The 20,141-nt window shown below is 44.5% G+C and overlaps 2 protein-coding genes across 9 annotated transcripts; one reads left to right on the forward strand and one right to left on the reverse strand.

Annotated features, from left to right (window-relative positions):
* The first annotated feature begins 6,297 nt into the window (after positions 1-6,297).
* On the forward strand, positions 6,298-13,258 carry LOC133913669 (arginine-specific demethylase JMJ20). 8 transcript variants are annotated; one of them, XR_009909076.1, is made up of 12 exons: positions 6,298-6,666; positions 6,760-6,918; positions 8,002-8,164; positions 8,309-8,426; positions 8,700-8,769; positions 8,843-8,923; positions 9,227-9,283; positions 9,360-9,471; positions 9,562-10,675; positions 12,154-12,240; positions 12,546-12,687; positions 12,770-13,255. XR_009909076.1 is itself a non-coding variant. In XM_062356911.1 (10 exons), exons 1-9 carry the CDS (start codon positions 6,439-6,441, stop codon positions 10,041-10,043), a joined length of 1,470 nt encoding a protein of 489 aa, XP_062212895.1. In that variant the 5' UTR covers positions 6,298-6,438; the 3' UTR covers positions 10,044-10,053; positions 10,560-11,265. The 8 variants fall into 8 exon arrangements, 2 of the variants coding, with proteins under 2 accessions (XP_062212895.1, XP_062212874.1); XR_009909070.1 differs by having other exon boundaries at positions 9,562-10,456; positions 10,560-10,675; positions 12,546-13,255; XR_009909077.1 differs by having other exon boundaries at positions 9,562-10,371; positions 10,560-10,675; positions 12,546-13,254.
* Positions 13,259-13,443: 185 nt separating this feature from the next.
* LOC133913703 (protein neprosin-like) lies at positions 13,444-18,234 on the reverse strand. Its single transcript, XM_062356925.1, has 7 exons — positions 17,779-18,234; positions 17,571-17,657; positions 17,265-17,483; positions 16,068-16,232; positions 15,930-15,983; positions 15,679-15,825; positions 13,444-13,980 (listed from the first exon to the last, which is right to left on the reverse strand). Exons 1-7 carry the CDS (start codon positions 17,953-17,955, stop codon positions 13,600-13,602), a joined length of 1,230 nt encoding a protein of 409 aa, XP_062212909.1. The 5' UTR covers positions 17,956-18,234; the 3' UTR covers positions 13,444-13,599.
* Between the last annotated feature and the right edge of the window lie 1,907 nt (positions 18,235-20,141).

Consider the following 20,141-nt stretch of genomic DNA (forward strand, 5'->3'; position numbering starts at 1 on the left):
ATCCAAGATAAACCTTACCAGTAGGGGGCTACTGTTGGGGATGATCTCCTGCCCCCTCCCCCCTCTTCGAACGGTACCTCAAAGTCTACTGGAAAGATCGCATGCTTGCCATTGCAACTTCGTTTCAGGGACTTCATCTGCAGGTGGCGAAGATCACGAAGCTCCATTGGTCGAAGGGTGTAGGTGCGCCCGCATCCTCGATCTCTCGTGCCGGCGAAGACGAGGGCGACCTTCGACCGGAGGGCGAAGTCCATGCCTGCGGTCCTGAGTGATCGCGGTGGGCAAAGATACAAGCCGACCTTCGCTCGGGGGCCGAAGGCCATCTGACGGACGTCCGAGTGGAGAAGGCTTCGGTACATCTCCGGAGACAAAGATCACTGCGGGACAGTGGGCCCGTTTTCGGTCATTCGAGGCAGGGTTGTAATTATGTAATTATACTCACTTGTACCATAATGCCCCCGGATATTCCGAGAATGTAGTAGGTAAAGGGGTAGAATTTGTAAACCGCGCCTGTGGTGATCGAGTACGGGCTATAAATAGGGCCACACTGTACCCGGAAGAGACATCGAAAAAACTGTTCCACCTCTAACACATGTCACTCCGAGGACCCTTCGATATTCCCGTAGCCGAAGGTCCGTCTTGTCTAGGATCTCGGTCCCAACAATAAGTGACGGGTCGTAATATGACCTCTCACTTATGACTAGTGCAGAAAGACCCATCACTTATAACCATGTAATAAGTGACGGGTCGTAACATGACCCATCACTTATGACTACTGTAGGGAGACCTATCACTTATGACCAATACAAAGAGATCCATCACTTATGACTCGTGCAGGGAGACCTGTCACTTATGACTAGGTCATAAGTAATGAGTATAGTTATGATCCGTCACTATTGTGGTAAGTGACGGGTAAGTGACGGGTAATAGGAGATGGGAAGTGGAACATTCAGGGGCCATGGTTGAACCTAGCTTCGACTAGACCCATTCTTGGGCACTCCCATACTACTATAGAAAGGGTAATCATCGTCCCTTTTTTACTGTCATTTTAAAAATAATCAGCAGTGATAATATTTATCCTAACCGGTTCGTATTCCAAACTAGCAGTGATAAATATTTATCTATGTCGGTTCTTAAAAAGACATGCCTTTAATAACCAGCAGTATTAATATAAATCATTGCCGGTTCGTGTGTTCTAAACCGGCAGTGATAATTTATCTATAAATTAAACATGTCTCCCTCAGCCGTGCCCATCTAATTTCGTTCTCCCCGAAGCCGCTCTCGAGGGGTAGTGGCGGTTGAAGTGGAGTGGTGGTCACCGGCTGCCTCCATTGCAGCCGCCTCTACCCCTCGTGCCCGGCTTCAACACCACTCACACGAGCTCCTCGCCGTAGACACCGTTCGTCAAGCTCGATGTCCATCGTGCCGACCATCTCCCAAGCCAATGAAACACCTTCTCCATCTCCTCATTCCCCTCCCTACGGTTTGCTCTCACCATCCTCCGAGAAGGTACCCACCTCACACACATTCGCCGAGCCCGCCGTCTCCTGAGCCAACGCGCGGCTACGTGCCTTCCCCGTCTCCTCATCTCCTCTTTCCACGTCTCCATTACTCAAATGTTGTGTGAAGATAGTTACGGCAATAGATAAATCTAAAGGAATAGCAAAAAGCACAGTCGCTTCAAGCTAAGTTTGAGTGTTAAAGATTGTGCTTTTGTTGCTCGTTTAGACTTACTATTGTCACTCTCTTGATAGTAATTTCAGTTGGCTAGCGTGCAAAATATTTAACGGATGGTGCAGGGCTGCTGTATCACGAGCTCTTTGACGTGGAATGTCTGAAGAGCTCTTGGTATAGCAGCTTTGCAGCATCTATTTTTATTTTTAAATTTAGGTATAAAATACTCCATCACGAATATATCAGCATGGAGGTTTCTGTCTTAGCTTGACATTAAACTTAAGAAAGATCCCCCTGCTAAAAAGTTCGTGGTAGAGTATTTTTTATATATAAAAGGATTATCACTATCGGTTCATGCCTTGATCTGACAGTGATAGTAGAGTTATCACTGCCAGTTCATAAGTTGGTAGTAATAATTGTGGATTATCACTGTCGGTTCAAAAATCGACAGTGATATCAATTTTAAACCGGTAATAATGATATTTTCTATAGTAGTATTGTAGGCAAGAAATAGGAACTATAGTAGTATTGTAGGCAAGAAATAGGAACTGACCTTGACCTAATTGAGTGCATAACCCGCGGGGACTGAGCCCACAGGTCAAATTGCCATCACTACTTGTATCAATTTCCAGAGAATTGACCAGCATCAATTCCTTTAGAGTTATTTAGTGCACATGTATGCAAGAGTTAGAAATTTAAATAACCAGAAATATTACTTTTTTGAGAGGAAGGAAGTAATATGGGTGTGTTGCCCGAATCTCCCTAACCTAATCCGGTGGATATGTATAATTGTATGGAGAAACATGTTTAGTTGCATGCATCCACTATTCCAGTTTAGCCTGACGGATGCAAATATACGGTCTTATCTCGGTCTGATAGATACAGGCTCTGCATCCACTCATGCAGACGAGTCTACTTATTAATGTCACAAAATTATCTTCATATGAGTAACTAATCATAATTTTAACTCTTGCATTCACTCATGCAGTCTCAAATTCAATCAACCAAATATAAATTTAGCTCAGTCGATCTAGACAAATATAATTAACCAAGCACTCTGTTTCAATAAATATAACTCTGCTCAGCCTGTTTATACGATACAGTTCTACGATACCCCATCTGAAAAACCAAACCCACCCTGCACGTATACAACATAGAAGAAAAGAAGAAAAGAAAAAGAAAAGAAAAATGGAAAACACGTGTGTGGAAACTGTTGGGTCGCAAGCTCTGACAGCACGCGGGCACAGGGGCACGAGAGGCCCGATTCACGGCCTGTGCGCAAGGGCGACCGGGAAACGCGTGTGCATAAACTAAGGATGTATTTGATTCGATGGGTAGAGCCATCTAGAAGATGATCATCTAGTTTTTGTGCGGTTTGGTTAGCTGGATGAGGTGGATGAGACGGTCAGGATGGGAGCATATTTCCTCATATGCTGGATGGCACGGTCCGAGCGTAATCAGCTGGATGGAGTGGTCCAAGTTCGCTAACACTAGTACGTTCGCTGTGGTCCCTGTTCAAGTTTTTTTTATTTAAATCTCGATTTTATTTGGAAGTATAAGAGTGATTGAAATTTTTTAAATATTTTTAAGAGTAAACTAGAGCTCATTAGCAACCCATTTTAATTAGTTTGATCCAAAAAGTCTAAACCGATATTTAATTAAAATTCTCCAAGAAACTTACTTTTATAAGTTCTATCATTTTTTAATGCCTCAAATAAATTCCTAAAAATATGAAAAATTCACTAATATTCTCCTCATGTGATATACCAATTTATAAAAATACTAGTTGAGTGCTAATACATTGCAACGAAAAAAATGCACAAGATAATATCAAAGTATATGCAAAAGCTATTAATTACATCAATAGATTCAGGAGTGATTCTCTATTGTAACGACCTCTTAGCTCAATAATTAGCAACTTGACATGAAATGAGACGAGAAATCCCAATATTACTCGGTTTTCATGTAATACTGAACAAACGAGTAATAAAATGTGACTTTAGAGCCATCAAGATAGAGAAATAGAAAGATGATAAGGTGATTACTTAACAATATGCTGGAAATCCATTAATTTCATGCCCGTTGTATGCCTGTATGCTACTCCAGTTACTCCCTGACACGTTGGTGTCCGATCACGTCAAAAAGGACTATAATAATTTCGTTGGTTTCCGATCACGCCAAAAAAGACTATAATAATTTGATCAATTAATCTACAGAAATATGATACAGAGATTTCTAAAATCACAGTGGCCAACTTTATGACAAGTTAGACTCCCCTCCAAGGTAGGATATAACGTCACTTGTGCCCTTAAGGCATTGTCAGTTGTCAACTGAATTTTGCATATTTTAAAGGAAAGAACATTAATAAAATCAATGACAAAAGACGAAGATAATACAATATGCTAGCTAATAGAAAATTTTGATAAAATTAGCAACAAAAGTTTTACCTGACCAGATGACCCTACAAGATTTTTTGTTACCATAATGTTTTTTATTTATCTGGCACTACACAAAAACTATCTTAAATAAACTTCTGTAGAATCTTCTCAAATGGTACTTCTATTCCACAAAAATAGTAGAGAAAGCCATGAGAATTACCTCGTTGCTTATTCTTCAACATCATGAACTGTATAATGGTCCTTTTCTCACAGGAAATATGAGGAAAATTAGTAAATGACATAGGAAAAACAATAAATCTGAAGCACCGTGTCCAAAAATTTAGCGTTGTTGTCAGTACCTTTAGAAAATCTGATTTGTGTGGAGGAATGCTGGCAAGTCTCCACTGCAACACCACCTAAGAGTGCGAGCACACAGAAATACCACACTTCAATTGTCCAGGGATCAGATCTGACTAAGAACAAACAGATAGTATTGTTCAATTTCCCGTACAGGAGTTGCTCCAAAGTAAATATTCATCCCAACTAAAAGGAGTGTTCATAGAATGAACATACAAATGAACTTTCTCTTAAGCACTGCCTCAATACATCATGCAATTTGCTTAGTGCAACTATAGTTCCTCTCAAAATCCTACACCACACTACACTTCCAGATTCCCAGTTAAGAGTTCCGCAGATAATCTAATTCTCTATCAAGAACTAATGATATGATGTTTGGAACACGTAACAAATTCAGGACAATATTTTACAGCAAAAAGGGTAACTTGCATGCTTTTGTTCATCCCAGATGGCAAAATGAGATTCATATGCTGAAAGTGTGTTCAACCTGCTAAAATGACAAAGGAAATATATGATTTGTTGATGTCCTCAACCACCATGAACAAATAGCCGGCAACCCAAAAAAAAAATGAGAAAGGGGAACGTGTAAAAAACTATGACTAAATATGAACTATTCAAGTCATCTACATAGAAAATCAAGCTTCACAGAACTACATTGGTGTTCACCCTATACTGGTCCTTTATAGCTCAGTTATATATCCATGAACAACCCCACTGATCTCGCGATTTCCATGAATAACCCCGCTGCCTCCTCCACCTTTCATGCTAATGCGACTAAGTTTCTTTCAATCCCCTCCCCTGTCATTTCATCAAACACCTTGCGTGCACTCTCCAGGTCACCTGCCAAAGCATTAAGCAGGGTGTTATAAGTCGTCACATCAGGTGTCACCCTATGGCCCTCCATATTCTTCCATAGACCGAATCCCCAGATCAATGTATTGTAGGTGGACTCGTTTAGGGTGACGTCATCCGCAATCATGGCGTTGTAGATCCACCCGGCCATGGCCTTACGGCTGCGGCACACAGAGATACCTCTCCATGGCGTTGTAGGAGAGTGCGGTGCGGGGGATGCCAAGGTCGGGCATCATCCGGAACAGCTTGATGGCCTCCTGGGGGATGTCAGACTTGTCGCATGCCGTGATGGAGAAGGACGGCATGGTGTCGAGGAGGAGGCAGCGTGCGTGGTTGAGCATGCGACGGGAGGCGAGGATCGGGATGAGGAGCGCGAATGTGGTGGGCTCCAGGCGGAACCTCGCGTGTCGGCAGGCGAAGTGGAAGAATTGGAGCTCGAGGTCTGCGCGTCTGGCGGTGCCGGCGCGGAGATGACAGCATGGCGCTGTGGACGAGTAGGGCGCTGACGGTTGGCGAGAGAAGTCAGATGGAGTTCTCGAGTCATGTACGATGGCGACCGATACGGACTCGCTGTATCCCATCTTGCTGGGTGCGGTGGACGCAGCTACCAGCCTCATCGACGGGTGCTCGACGCGACGCCATTGGATCGGGGAAGGAGCAAGCGGGGAAGAGGCGACGTCGTTTGGGGAGGGGAGACGTGAGACGATTACGGAGATTGAGAAGGAAACCTCCAGAGCTCGGGAGGGGTGGTAGGATTTTTAATGAAAAATTGAGTTTGTTTACAATACTTTATTTATATATATTTATTATTTTATATGATATTTTCTTTTTAATTTAATTTGAATTCAAACAAATTCAAATATGTATAAATTCATCCAAATACTTATAAATATATATATAAATATAAATGAATCATTCTATTCATTTTAATCCTACCAATCAAATATAAAATTGACTCATCTCATCTATATTAAAAAATTAAATTATCTTGTGCGGAGAAAAACATGGAAAACCATATTCCCCTTCCAATCAAACGAACCTAAAGCTGCGCGGCCTCGTCGGCTTGTCACCCCTATCTCCGGTGACTCCGCGGCTGCGCACTTCCAACTCCACCCCAGCCCCGCGAGCGAAGCTGCCGAAGACCAGCAAGCGTCCCCCTCTCCCCCCGCTTGACCAGATGGACGGCCGCGTGAAGGTGGTGGGGCAAGTGGAGCGGGTGGTAGGAGAGTCGCTGACCTACGCGGAGTTCGTGAAGCGCTTCATGGCGCCCAACCGGCCCGTCGTCCTCACGGGGCTCACCTCCTCTTGGCGGTCCCGCGAGGACTGGACGCTCCCCGGACCCGGCGAGCGTCGCCGCCCTGACCTCAGCTTCTTCGCCCGGAACTTCCCCTCTCCTCTCGTCCAGGTATCCCCTCCTCCTCCTCCGTGTTGTGACGGCTCGTTGCGCTTGCTACGCGAATCGTTTGAGGACCCGTACGTAGTGGCATCGATTGCGCAGGTCGCCGACTGCTCCTCGACGGAGTTCACGGACCAGAAGCGGTTTGAGATGTCCATGCTTGAGTTCATAGACCACTGGGTTGGGGACTCTCGCGGTGGCTCCAGCGATGGGGATCGCGACGGTTCCCTGTTGTACCTCAAAGATTGGCATTTCGTTAAGGTCTGTTCCCAGTGCCCCTGATCGGTTGATTTTGCTCAACTATTACATTGGCTGGTATTTTTGGGTGCTGTTGCAGTATGTTTCAGTAGTTGTGCAGATCAAATGATGCAGTAATTTAGTGTTGACACACTGACTCAGTGGGTGCTACACTTTTCAAACATTGAAATGCACTAGTTGAAAATTGGCCTAAATTTATATTGTTTCAGGTAATGGTTTTTGTTAAATCAAAACAAACAGCAAGTCACTTTATATGCATCTACTATTTTTTCACTAAAACATTTTATGATAATACTATAGCATTTTTCTATGATCACTGCGATATTTGGTTCAACGATGCCATGCTGACGTGAAGCTGGAATATCTGTACAGAGATGTTATAAACTGAAATTATATTTATTATTCTTTTAAGTTGGGGAAAACTGTGATATGGAGTAATTTCCACCAAGCAACATGACATTTGTTACAAGATGAATGGCCACTGATTTTATCCCTTCTTTTTTTTTGCATAGCGCTAACTTATTTTTTATTAACTAGCTAACTGCAAGTTTTTGTTCCAACCGTGCAACATTGTCTTAATCCACATACGAGTTCTAAGACCAAATTGTATTATAAAAAAACTCGACCCAAGGGGAGAGACATCCCGAAGGCATTGCATTAAGGTCGAGAAAATACCTCAAAAGCTGGCTACAACCTGCACGCTATCGCTGAGCGACTGCGCCACGACCACGGAGAACACACAGCAAGGGGCCTTTTTTTGTGAGAACCAGGGTTCAAGCCCTGGTTGGTAGCCTCACACCTGGAGGTCTTACCACTGTGCTATTCGCACGTTCGACCAAATTGTATTCTTAATTGATTTTTTTTAAACCTGGAGTCCTGCACTATGAATTTCATGCTAACTTTTGTGCTATGTAGTTGAAGCTTCACTTTGAAAAACCAATGTGTGTGTCTATCCTTACAAGTTTGAACCCTAACCCTTTGATAGCTCGGCAGTGGAATACAGACAATGCCCTCTTTCTTTTTCCAACTGATATTTCATCTCCTGCTGCAATGTGGTTGTAATTACTTTTTATCTTAACTTTTCAGGAGTACCCTGATTATGTTGCATATACCACACCAACATTCTTTGTTGATGATTGGCTCAACACGTATCTTGACAGTCATCCTATACATAGAGATTCTGACATCACCAATCATAAAAATGAAATAAACTGTTCTGACTATCGGTTTGTTTACATGGGAGCAAAAGGTATGTTCTGTTTTACGATGTATCTTTTCCCTCTGTGCTTGACATGTGTAGCATTAAGGAATTCTGTGGTTCTGCACGCAAGTCACCCTGTGTTATGTCTATAACTATCTTCACACATGATTATGCTTGTGATTTGATCTGTAGGAACCTGGACTCCTCTGCATGCTGATGTTTTTAGGTCATACAGCTGGTCAGCAAATGTTTGTGGGAGAAAACTATGGCTGTTTCTACCACCATCACAAAGTCATCGTATATTTGATAGGTAAAATTTGGTGTTGGTATTTATGCATCGTATATTTAGGTAAAACTGACTTAGGGTAATAGTAGTTAATGGTAGAATGAAAGCATAACAAGTGAGCCTGTGAGGTTAGTTCACGGGAAGTAACAATTAAAGCATCATTGCAACTTTTACATAGAGCTTTTGTGTCCTTATAAGACACATAATACACAATGCAACAATTTTCCATATCGTCTTTTCTTTGTCGTAGTACTTTCTGTTGTTACCTGATCAGTGATTCTTAATTGTGCCATGTAGGAACATGAGATCCTCAGTCTATAACTTAAATGATGATGTTTCTGAAAAGCAGTTTCCTGAATTCAATAAGGTTTCTCTCTGGTGCAATGTCCTTTTGGAAAGTTTATTTTTTGAAAGGAAATTTTATAATGTTTCTTTTGTAGACAGAATGGCTAGAGTGCATTCAGGAGCAGAATGAAATCATATTTGTGCCCAGTGGATGGTATCACCAAGTCCATAACCTGGTAAATCTCCCTGTCTTCACAACCTAACCGCATCTAAACTGATGCAATGGCTAATCAATTTGAAGAACTTTTTACTCCCAACAACTAAACTATAGTTATTGAGATTATGTTAGAAGTATTTATCAATTAACATTGGTGTAGCTCAACCTGAACGACCTTTCAAATGGCAGTGCAGTCATTTATGTCATAATGTTCTTGGATCTTCCCTGTCCGACATCCATTTAAAGAATTGCCCCAGTTAGCATTGGTATACTAGAAGCTGTTAAACATGTGTTTTTACCCCCTTTATGGCAACTACTGCAGGAGGATACTATATCTATAAATCATAATTGGTTCAATGCCTACAACCTCCATTGGGTGGTGAGTACATGCGCTTTTATCAAGTTAATTTATAGAATAATAACATTACATTCTTGCTAATACTTTGCACATTCAGTGGAACTTACTTTATGAAGACTACAAAGTTGCAAAAGAATACATTGAAGACATTCGAGATATATGTGATGATTTTGAAGGGCTTTGTCAACGGAACTTGGCAGCTAATACAGGTAATGTTCCAGTACGTGGAGTATCACATGAACAACAAGCAAATGCCTTGTTTACCTTCTCTGATAACATCCTGTTGGGTCTCTTTTCAGGCATGAATTTCTATGATTTCTTCATTTTCATAGTTCGGTTTGCTTTAGCCAATGTAATTGAGCTTTACCATATTCGGCAGCCAGAGTTTGCTACGTTTTCAACAGAGACTGCACACCATTTTGTTTGTAATCTGACGTCAATTCGTAATGTTGCATCAAAAATGATAGCTACAGAGGCTTTCACTACTGAGAATCTTTGTAGTATCTCAGAAGATAACCGCAACGCTTTCTCCAATGTCAAACAAATATTAGAAGAGGAGAATTTCAGAAGGCTATCGATGGCACTGTCAAAAGCATATGAACATGACAGAGGGCAAGGAACTTGTCTCAAATCGTGGGCTTCAGATCCGAAGGGCTGTTTGTCAGTGACCTGCTTGAAATCTGATTGTAATGTTGTTGATCACATTACTTCTTTGATTTATGAAGTTTGTGGACCTGAAGATTTGGTGAGACTAATCGATAGTGCTCTCTCTGATGGATAGTTCTGGCATGGTAAACTTGTGCTTGCATGAATCCTGATTCCTGGGATACTCTGGATACTCGATCACTGTTAAATTTTCACAGCCTGTCCATTTTGGAAGGACTATTGTGCATTGCATTCCCATTGGTTGTCTTTGCAGTGCTTACGTTTCATGATTACAACCTCCAACCTTGAAGTTTGCTGATGTGACATTGTGCATAACAATGAAAGTTCAAAAGATTGCACCATTTCATGGCAATCAGATTGTTAAAGTCTTGCATGTAGAAGAAGCTGTCACTAAGGAGCTAATTGTTGGTCAATCACTCACCTTTCTTAGATCTGCATTCAAGGTGGATGGAAAAAATTGACACTGCTTATATATTCAGATGATGAATCCAAATATTTTACTACATTCAACCAATCATAGATGGCAAGGTTGCAAAAGATAAAAAATACTAGGTTTTTTTTTCATAGTTGCTATGGATGATTTCATTTGCAAATCAGTGATTTCTTTTGTTTGCTTTCTTTGTTCTAGCAGACAGGTGGAAAATCTTGAAAGCATAGAGTTAAGGGCAGTTTTCTACCAATCAAGGCTTCAATCAGTGCTAGCTATGTTTGTAAGATGTACTGGACTATAATATGATGACAAGTTTTGTAAGTAATTTTTTTTAAAACCGCAGCTTAAGCCAAACAATCCACTCTCTTGATCATCTCTGTTGTATAATGATTAATTTATTTCAAATTTGTTTATCCTAAGAGAAGAGCAATATGAACACAAAATCTTATGAATATTATTAGTGACTAATAGTTTCGCTTTCCAAAAAAAGATTCTGGCTGTAACTTAGCTTGTGATTTTTTTGCAGCATTTGTTCAAATTCTTTACTATTTTTTTGGATTCAAAATAATATATGCTGATCTAACCATCGGCTCACTCGGGAAAATTAAATGGGTTATGGTCCTTGCAAAAATTTTGTTAGAAGAATAAGTGATATCCGTTTCAAAAATAGTGACACAATGGGTTAAAATTATGCGTTACATACAATGCGAACATGTTCTGAGGATGAGCCCAAGAATAATGCAGGTGCAACTGTTTTGGTGTTGTTTTTTTTAATTGGAATTTTGTGTTGTCAACATACCAGGAGAAGATCCTAACAGTAAAAGCAAAAACCGAAGTGGTATCTTTCATAATATCTAACCAATAGTTAGGTGTTAATTTCTATCATGCTACTCTGCTATATATTGGATGGTTACGCCAATAAGAGATGTGGAGGAGTTAAAACAAATGTTGACAAAACTGCTGTGAAATGACGTTCACCAAATTAGCGACTTGATGTCTAGATACCGGTCCATGGTGTGACCAGCTTGATGTGCATTATGTTAGCTTGATGTGCAGCAGATCGATGCTGATAATGGCCTTGTTTGGGTAAGCAGTAGGACTGGTGCATTAGGTGATGATAATGAATCTCAAGCACCTCACGTGAGACTATGTCATTTCAGCACCTCCTTTAAGGCAAGCAAGTTTTGTGGGTTCATATTTTTTCTCTTTCATGAATCGGCAGGAGTCAAACCTGTGCCTTAGACTGGCCTTCAGGATGCGCATGTCTGAAAATAACAGCTTGCTGCCATTTACTGAAGAAACTACCTGAATTATCATGAAATGGGGTCCTACTCCCACTAGATCCGTTCTTTTCTTCAAGGTCATGCATGAGTACGTTCTGTAAGCTGTTTTATACTGGATTGGAATGTTGCTCTTGGCTTTGTCTGGCCTGTACCTGAGTGAAACCCTGTCTGGTGACTTGGTGAGGTAGCAGCGGTGGCCTGGGTCACTGATTGCACTGGTGCACATCAAATTATTGTTTGTCACAGGGGACTAAGTAGCAGAAGCAGCAGCAGCAGGGACTAAGTAGCAGAAGCAGCAGCAGCAGGGACATACAAGCAAACAATCGATCACTGGGTGCAGCATCAAGTCCGCTTGTTTTTGTTTCCACTGACCGCTGCTTCTGTCGCTCCTCTTTGCACTGCCATCATGTTCACCTTTCCAGTGCCACATTATGCCTTTGCCTGCTAGATTGTTGACCGTTGCTAGAGTCTTATCATATAACTCTTCTCTTTTACCAAACATGGTGAAGCAGAAAAACGAGAACCACTTGAGATATCTCGACTCTTCAAGTGTTCATGCAAGTGATCTAGAAGCAAGAGCTTCTCGGTTTTGTTGACAGGTTCGCTACTTTGACCTGCATATTACTGTTTTGACATTATCATAACAAAATGTTGTTAGTTTCACGCAACCTAAGATGGAATGCTCTAATTAAGTTGTGTTGTCTCTAGCTCCATTAGTTTATAATAACATTGTCTTTGTACCTTAAACTGCAGTAAAGATTAGTTTGTTGTCTTCTCAATATGCATCAGTTGATGCATGAGAACGTTGTTGTTGCATGTAACCTAATGAAGCAGGCTGTGACGGTACGCTTAAATTTCTGCTGCCATCTCCAGCTTCATCAGAACCTTTTCTGTTGACATGCAGGAGTTGTCGAAATGTTATTGCCTGCAATTACAGCCGTGCCCAATGTGACTCTCACCTGGAAGGGACAAATTGTAGTGCTGCAAACCTGAAGCCATGTCCAGAGGCAGAGGTATTAAGGCTCGGACTTCTTGGTGGTCTACAGGTACGCTTGACAATCCAGGTGCGGCTGCCGTCCTCTCTTCCGCTTTCGGTGGCCGTGTTTCTCACCTAGATTCTAGTAGCAGTAAACTGGAACAAACGGGCGAGGTGGTCCTAGTCAGTGAAGGCTGGGAAAATGGATTAGATGCTTCTGCTTTACTGCAACATGGATGTAACTTGGACGTGAAGGAAGGGACAGATGCCTTGGGAGAAAAAGAAGAGAGAAATTATACTCCCTACAGTTCTAGATCCTAGAGATACAGGATGGCATTCCTACCAATTCCGTCGTTTCATTGGTTTTCTTATTCCTTTTCACTTTCTCTTAATACGCGATTGATTGTTTCCCGAGGTGTTCGATCCTCTTGCTTCAAATGTTAGTGCCACATGATTTTATTTTTCGAGGCATTTGATTGCTCCTTGCTTGAATGTTAGTACAAGATTTTACATGAGGTGCTGTTGCCTGGCGTTGAAGCGCGGCACAATTTTTTTTCTCTGTTCGCTGAAATGACGTTATATTTTTCTTTTCTTCCTAACCGTTGGAGACTTTGAGTCAGATCCAAGGAAGAACATGAGTGAAGTGGAAAGGAGTAAGGCCTGCCTGCTGAGAAACAATGCGTATATACTACTGACTTGGCTACATTGTTCAGGGGACTTTTACAACTCATCACTACCTGATGAACTAGACTAGTTATGCACTGACCTTAACTGGTACCGAACTCTTCACCATTTGAGACCACCAAAAAAGGAAACAGAAAAAAAATGAAAAGGAAAGGACATGATCGATTCTCCCTTTTGAGAAATTAACTTTTGGGAAGAAAAAAAAGAAAAGACCAACAAAGATTGACAGTAGATCCTTAAGAACAAAAACAAGAAAGAAAAAGTATCCTCCTCTGCATTGACCCGTGCATTTCTCTCTCTACGTGCACTTGACGTTCCTGCCTGGTCCGCCGTAGTAGAAGTAGTTTCCCCAGACGGCATTGGCGCCGCCCTGGATGTCGTAGCAGTTTGGGTGGTCGGCGGTGACGTGGAAACCGGCGGCGAGCGGGACGAGGCTGTTGTCCCAGTCCACCACCTCTAGGTTCCGGAAGTAGGACGCCCGGCCGAACCCTTCCCCGGGGAAGTGGCCACTGCCCATCTGCGTCGCCGTGTGGGACCCCGACGCGCGCGAGTTCACCACCTCGCCGCCGAACTGCACCATGCTCGCGTGCGACGCCAGGTGGCTGAACAGCAGCGACGGCCAGTACCCCACCAGCTCGCCCGAGCCGAACTCCAGCCACCAGTTGCCGTGGTTGGGGTCCTGCGTGTTGGTCCAATTTTTTTTATATATATGATATATCTTCTTTGAACTCCAAAAATAAAAATATGTCAACCATCTGGTTTGAATTTTAAGCTTTGATATGCGCACCCTGTGATGGGGTTTACTTTTTGTGCATATTTTTGCAAGAAGTACTAAGGGCACATTTGGAAGGCGGGAATTAATTTTATGGCAATTAATGGTTTTACATGAGCAGTGCCACCAAAATCCCTATTCAATTCATGCTTTCATAGAGGGGCCTCGGCTCTAAGGGCTCGTTTGATTTAGCGCCCCAATGTGCCCTGGCAAAAGTTTGCAGGCCCACGTACGCGAGGCCGTTGCTTGGTTCAACGCCAGCACGTTGGCGAGCCTGTACGCCGTTCATGCACCGGCGCCCACGTTAGTTTATTTTTACGCCATGCGTAGGCGAAACGGCAGCGGCCAAGTGCTCCGCCAATTTTTTGTTTGGCATGGCTAGCCTGGGCACCCTCCAAACGTGCCCTAAGTACGACCTGTTTGTTTTTATTATGATTCTTACAATTTAAAATCTGAATTATTATAATTTGGATTGTATAATTTGAAACAAACAACATCAGATTATTATAATCTCTCTTTCCTCTTCCCCTACCCCACGGAGTAGGGAACCGAGCTGCACCGAGGCTGAGCGCCTAGGAGCTTCTCTGCGTAGATTTCGTCGTTTTTTGCCGCCGAATCGATCCACATGACATCATCCCCCCAACTCCCGCAAGTATACCATCGTCTCACCACCGAGTTGCCGCTGTCCTGCTTTCCTCAACGAGCTGAGTACATAGGGAGCACCGCAAGACCCTTCGCCATCCTTTGCACGTGCGGATTTCTCCTCAGCCGAACACCGGCACGGTCGAACGCGAAGCATCGAGTGCCACTGTGCCACAGATACCATCGGCGGCCACCTTCCGGTCCTTGTCGCTAGCTGGGGAGCACACAAACGAGATCCCCCTTGTAGTCACTACCTCATTCCACCGGAACCTAGCCAGATCTGGCCAAAATCATCAGCGAGGGTAGCGTCGATAGTCTCCTCTCAAGTCGGCCGTCGATTTCCTCTCAGCGCTCAGTTCCCTGCTCAGGCTCGACGCTAGGTGCTCAGGCTAGTGTGGAGCCCAGGCGGTGGGAGCTCATGATGGTGTGGAGCTCAGGCAGCGGGAGCATGGGCCGGTGGGAGGGAGCATCGGGAGAGAGGAGAGAGAGAGCGTAAAAAAAAACGAAATATTATATTTGTAATGGTAATGATGGGTAAATATGTGCCATAATCTACAATCCAGAAGCAACCTTTTTCTGGATTATGAATTATGGCATAATCTGTCTTCAGATTATAGAATCTGAATTGTAGAATCGGTTTGTTTATTTTAGATTCTGATTTTAAAATCAGAATCCTAAAAACATAATAAAAACCAAGCATACCCTAATACGCCTTAGCTGGCTGGCCATCAAAATCTAAACATGCTTGCCCAGGTGGTGGTTAACGGTTTGTTGTGTCCAAGCCATAGCTAGCATCCGGTGTACTTCTAGAAAATTTCAGTTTCACTACTACTCATTTTTAAACGAGATATGAAAAACAGTGCACTTCAAAAGGCAAAGGAGCAGTGCAATGATGTGCCACTGTGCTGGATGTCGTAGCAGCTGCAATGGCCCTGTCCCTTTGCATGGATGAAACGAGCATACCTTCCAGACGAGAAGGCTGATGTCGAACTGGCCGGCGTTGTAGCCGGAGGTGGGGGAGATGGCGGCCCCCATGGCGATCCTGCTGTTGGTCTGGATGAACCCCGAGCAGAGGAGGTTGTAGCACCCCGTCGTCTGGTACGCGTCCGTCTGCACGATTTCATCCAGCATGGATGGTATCAGAATAATCTCGCTGCAAGAATTGGATTGTCTGGCTGGAGTTGAATTTTATTCAGGCGCTTATAACTAATTACCGTCCAGTAGGTGAAGAACCTGGGGGCGTTGTCCCCGTACAGCTGCGGGCTCACCTGTCAAAGACAGACACAGAGCTTGTTGAGTTCGTTGTCTTTGAGACGAGGAATGGACGGGATAAAAAAAAAAAAAAACCGAACCTGCCATCCGGCTTCGATGGTGTTGAGGTCGTTGCCGAAGGATCCGGCGATGACCCAGATCTGCGAGAGGCTGAACTCTGACGGCGTGCTCACCTTGGGCGCCCACACGTTGATGCTCGCCTTGGCGCCGTAGTACTCGTCCCCCGCCACGTAGCCCACCGCGTGCTGCCAATGCAACATTCGTCTTTCAAGTCTCTCACCAACTTGTAAGTTAGTGCTGCTACGAGTGTTGCCGACACTAGTGATACCGACACAGATGCAAGACGACACTACATGCAGACGAATGTAATGCCCATAAAGTTTGCTCGAGGAGCAGTAAAGGAAACCAGTGGCGTCAAATCCACGAGGTAAATTTAGTCATATTAAAACTAGAATCATGTTAAGTAGTGTTCAGTTTAAACATTTTAGCCAGCTAAAAATCGGGACAGTCAATTTTAGACGCCAAAATATTATCTAGTTTTACTATAGAAATTTTTTTTGACCGATCAAATATTTCGAGATACAATCAAATTTTTACCTTGATCTAAATGAAAGCTAAATTTTTAGAATGTAATTAAGGCTGTATTTGGTTGGACTTCTGCTAGCTTTTGCTTGTCAGAAATTAGAAACCCAATCAAATGGCTGACTGTTGAGCTGGCTTTTGAAAGTTGAAAAACTGATTTATGAGAGAATAAATTAAAAACTAAGAAATAAATTGAGAGATGCTTTTTAGCTGTTGATATGCTGAGAAGCTAATAATTTATTACAAAACCTAATAGAAAAAGTCATCGGAAACAAAAAAACAAAAGGCAGCTATTTTAAAAAAGCTAAAACATCAGCCTAATCAAACAAATAGCCCTTAAATTTTGGCTTGCTTATGGGGCAAGAGGCAAACAGCCCTTAAAAACTTATATCAGTTTGTGTATGTAACCACTAGATTGGACGTTTCCGGCTTTGGGCTTGTCAGGCACTCACTCTGCTACAGAACTGGCAGTACTGCTGTTACGAACCCAATAACTAACTGCCTCACCAACCAAGGTGGGCAAAATGTTGGCCCATGCATGGCGCAAGCCGCAAACCTCCAAAATCCCGCAAGAGCCAGTACTTGAATTCGTACGTGTTGTTGATTGCGAGCTCCAAGGCAATGCCATGGCGAGAAGCAAGAGGAGAGGTGAGGGAGCTGAGATTGGTGGTGACAAGAGAGGGCTAGACACGGACCTCGTGGCCGCCGGCGACGGAGTCGCGCCGCACCCTGGCCGCGGGCGCCCTGCCGAACCTCCTCACGGAGCTGGCCCGGAGCACGTCCGCCTCCGTGGTTCGCCTGACCGGCACCGACCCCTCAGGGCACGACTCGCCGGACGCCGCCCACAGCTGGACGCCGGCGTCCGCCGTGTCATTGGGGCGGCGGTGGTGCCCCTTTGGCCTCACTGGCGGGTCCTGGAAGGACCAAAAAGAGGCTGTGTGAGAGAGAGGAGAGCAGAGCAGGTAGCTAGCTGATCTTCGCTGCATTTGAAAGTGCGTTACCAATGGCCGCTGGCCGTGCAGCCTTGGGTGGTCGAACGCCGGCTGCAGGTGTGCCGCCACGCAGTCGATGAGGTCGCCGTCGGGGCTCTGCAGCCATCAAGAACCGGGCAAGCAAGCAAGCGCAGACTGTCAGTGTTACTCTCAAACAAACAACTCGCACGGACGCGCGTTGTAAATTTGTAACAAGAGCAGAGCTGCACGCACGTGCCTGGATCGTCCGGAGAGCCGGCTTGTTGAGCCTCCTGAGCAGCGCTTGCACCCTCCTGTACCGCTGGAGCTCCTCGCCGGGCCGGAACTTGTGCGTCTCGTTCGCCGCCGACGGCGACGCGGTGGCCCAGCCGCCGAGAAGCGCAACGAGCAGGAGCACGAGATGGACGGCTGCCATCAGTGCGGGGTCCTGACTGGCTTGTGAAACCTCCCGCAGAGCGGCTTCTCCTCGTTGCTGCTCTTCTCCCAAGCAGGCGAAGAAGAATACATTGGCCGGCTATGGCGGGGTTGGTGCGTGCCGCTTGGCTTGCTTGGGAGTTGCTGCTGCAAATCTGAAGTGAGCTCGGCTAGGCGGGATATATTGTTGCTTTGCCCGAAGAAGGAGCGGAGCACTCGTCCCTCATCTACGCAAAGATCTCTGCTTCCAAGGCTCCAGCCACAAGGCAGGCGACTGCGCCGGGGGCTATATATCAGTGCAAAGCTAAGCTATGGGGCCAGGCCGACAAAGCATGAGGCTTTGCAGCATGAGGCAATTGAGAGGAGGAATAATTTACTCGGCCAAGGGGGGTGCTTTTGGGAAAGTGGAGGGGGGCGCCCTGCCCAACCCAAGTGGCCATGCAATGGAGTGTTGGAGGCTGCCCGCGGCTGCGCAACGCAATCATGGAGGAGCGCCTGCGCCTGCTTAATCCGGGGTGTTTGCAAGGAAAGAAAGGCATGCCATGGATGGACTCGCAAAGCTCATCTCATCTGCCATCCATTCGGCAGGCCGGAACTCATCTCATTTGGCTGCTGCTCCAGTGACATGGATTGATGAGGTGTTGCGCGAATCCGATGCGGCGTAACAGCTTTCCGCAATGCAAACTCTCGTGCGCTCGTTGGTCTCAGCTGCTTGACCAGCCTAGATGTTACGGAGTTGTTCTACAATATGGTGAGTTCTCAGTTTCATCCACCGTACAAAAAGGAAAGGAGTTGCCACTACACCTAGTTCTAACAAGGCTTTCAAAAATGAGTTTGCCTTGCAGCATTAACCGTTCATTGTTCAGTAAGAAACGAACATCACATCCAAAACTCTCTTCTCATCTTCTCCATATGCTTGACCATTTTCAATCCGGTCAATCTTCAGGTACAGGTGTTTCGCATAATCCCATTGGAGGGTAGTGGCGCAAAAGCAGTCAGAGCGGCCATGCAACGGGGGCAGGGTCCAGTGGTTTTGGTTTTTTTTTCTTTTTCTCTTCTCTTCTTTTCATCTCCTTTCCTTTATCTCCTTCATTGGGTTTTGCAGTGACCATGCTTGCTTGGCTAATGCCTGCTCCTATGGCTACTCTACTCATTAGAACTCTCCTCTGCTATTCATCTGCAGCTGCTGCTTGGTCCTACATGGAACTAGACTCTGATGCATGGTCTTTGTGGTCCTCCTTCATGCCCTTGCTTTCACTGCTTCCTAGGGCCTCTACACTGCTACATACTCCCAACTTGTTTCTTTACATGGGAAAAAGGCTTATGCTATGTTCGTTTGCAGGCCAAAAAAATGTTTCACCTCCTTGACAACATGCTACATTTTGTGCATTGTTGTGACAACTGCATGCACCGAACGAAAAGTAACCCTCAGGTTAAAAAAACAGAGAAAAGCTTTCTGGAGAGAAGGCAAGAACACGCCGGCCGGTACCTGCTGTTTCAAACATTACTTGTCCCGCTCCCGCCTCTCCCCGGGATCTGTTGCAATTTGCACGACATGCCTCTGGTGTGAACTATAAAACATTACCGGCCCCGAAACTCCTGTCAACTCGGTCTCCAGGGTCCACGGTTTCATTTGAAACCTTCTCGTGCGTGTTCCCGAAAAGAAAATCTTTTTTTCCTTGTGCAACTGATTCTCAAGAACAGTTTCCAAACAAACAATATCTGTGCTGTGCCGGTGCTCATACACTGATAGCCTGAATCAAGTAGATCTAGTGCAGATTACAGAGGCAGGGCAACAGTTGCTTGGCTGTACTTGGCTGCATCTGAATACACGCATGGACAGAGATCCTCTCTCTAAGAATTCAGAATTCAACCCCATTTCAACCTGCCAGATCTGCAGCGTATCAAGCTTACTGAGCTGAGCTGATCTCTCTTGTAGCCGTGCCCATGAGCTTTACCGATCGAGTGAGTATTTCACTTGCACCTTTTGGTAGTGACCTCTTAGCTGTGGCCGCCACCGATCGAGTACACTAACAAGACCAGTAACCAGTCGTTGTAATCATGCCCTTCAATTCATACTCTGCAAAACAAAGCCCTTTGCAAAGCGACTTGTTTGAGCGGCTAATGTGGGGCCACCCGTATCTCATTGTCCTGGATTTTGAGAACAATTCTGCTCTCTTTATTTAC

Source organism: Phragmites australis, chromosome 1 (assembly GCF_958298935.1).
Source record: "Phragmites australis chromosome 1, lpPhrAust1.1, whole genome shotgun sequence".
NCBI classification, from domain to species: Eukaryota; Viridiplantae; Streptophyta; class Magnoliopsida; order Poales; family Poaceae; genus Phragmites; species Phragmites australis.

Excerpts from the sequence above, each read along its gene's own strand:
- LOC133913669 (XM_062356890.1), top strand. The coding sequence starts at position 6,439 with ATGGACGGCCGCGTGAAGGTGGTGGGGCAAGTGGAGCGGGTGGTAGGA. Across the intron at positions 8,427-8,699 it reads AGTCATCGTATATTTGATAG|GAACATGAGATCCTCAGTCT; the intron begins GTAAAATTTGGT and ends TGTGCCATGTAG. Across the intron at positions 8,770-8,842 it reads AGTTTCCTGAATTCAATAAG|ACAGAATGGCTAGAGTGCAT; the intron begins GTTTCTCTCTGG and ends TTTCTTTTGTAG.
- LOC133913703 (XM_062356925.1), bottom strand. The coding sequence starts at position 17,955 with ATGGCAGCCGTCCATCTCGTGCTCCTGCTCGTTGCGCTTCTCGGCGGC. Across the intron at positions 17,484-17,570 it reads TGCACGGCCAGCGGCCATTG|GACCCGCCAGTGAGGCCAAA; the intron begins GTAACGCACTTT and ends TGGTCCTTCCAG. Across the intron at positions 16,233-17,264 it reads CCGTCGCCGGCGGCCACGAG|CACGCGGTGGGCTACGTGGC; the intron begins GTCCGTGTCTAG and ends TTGCATTGGCAG.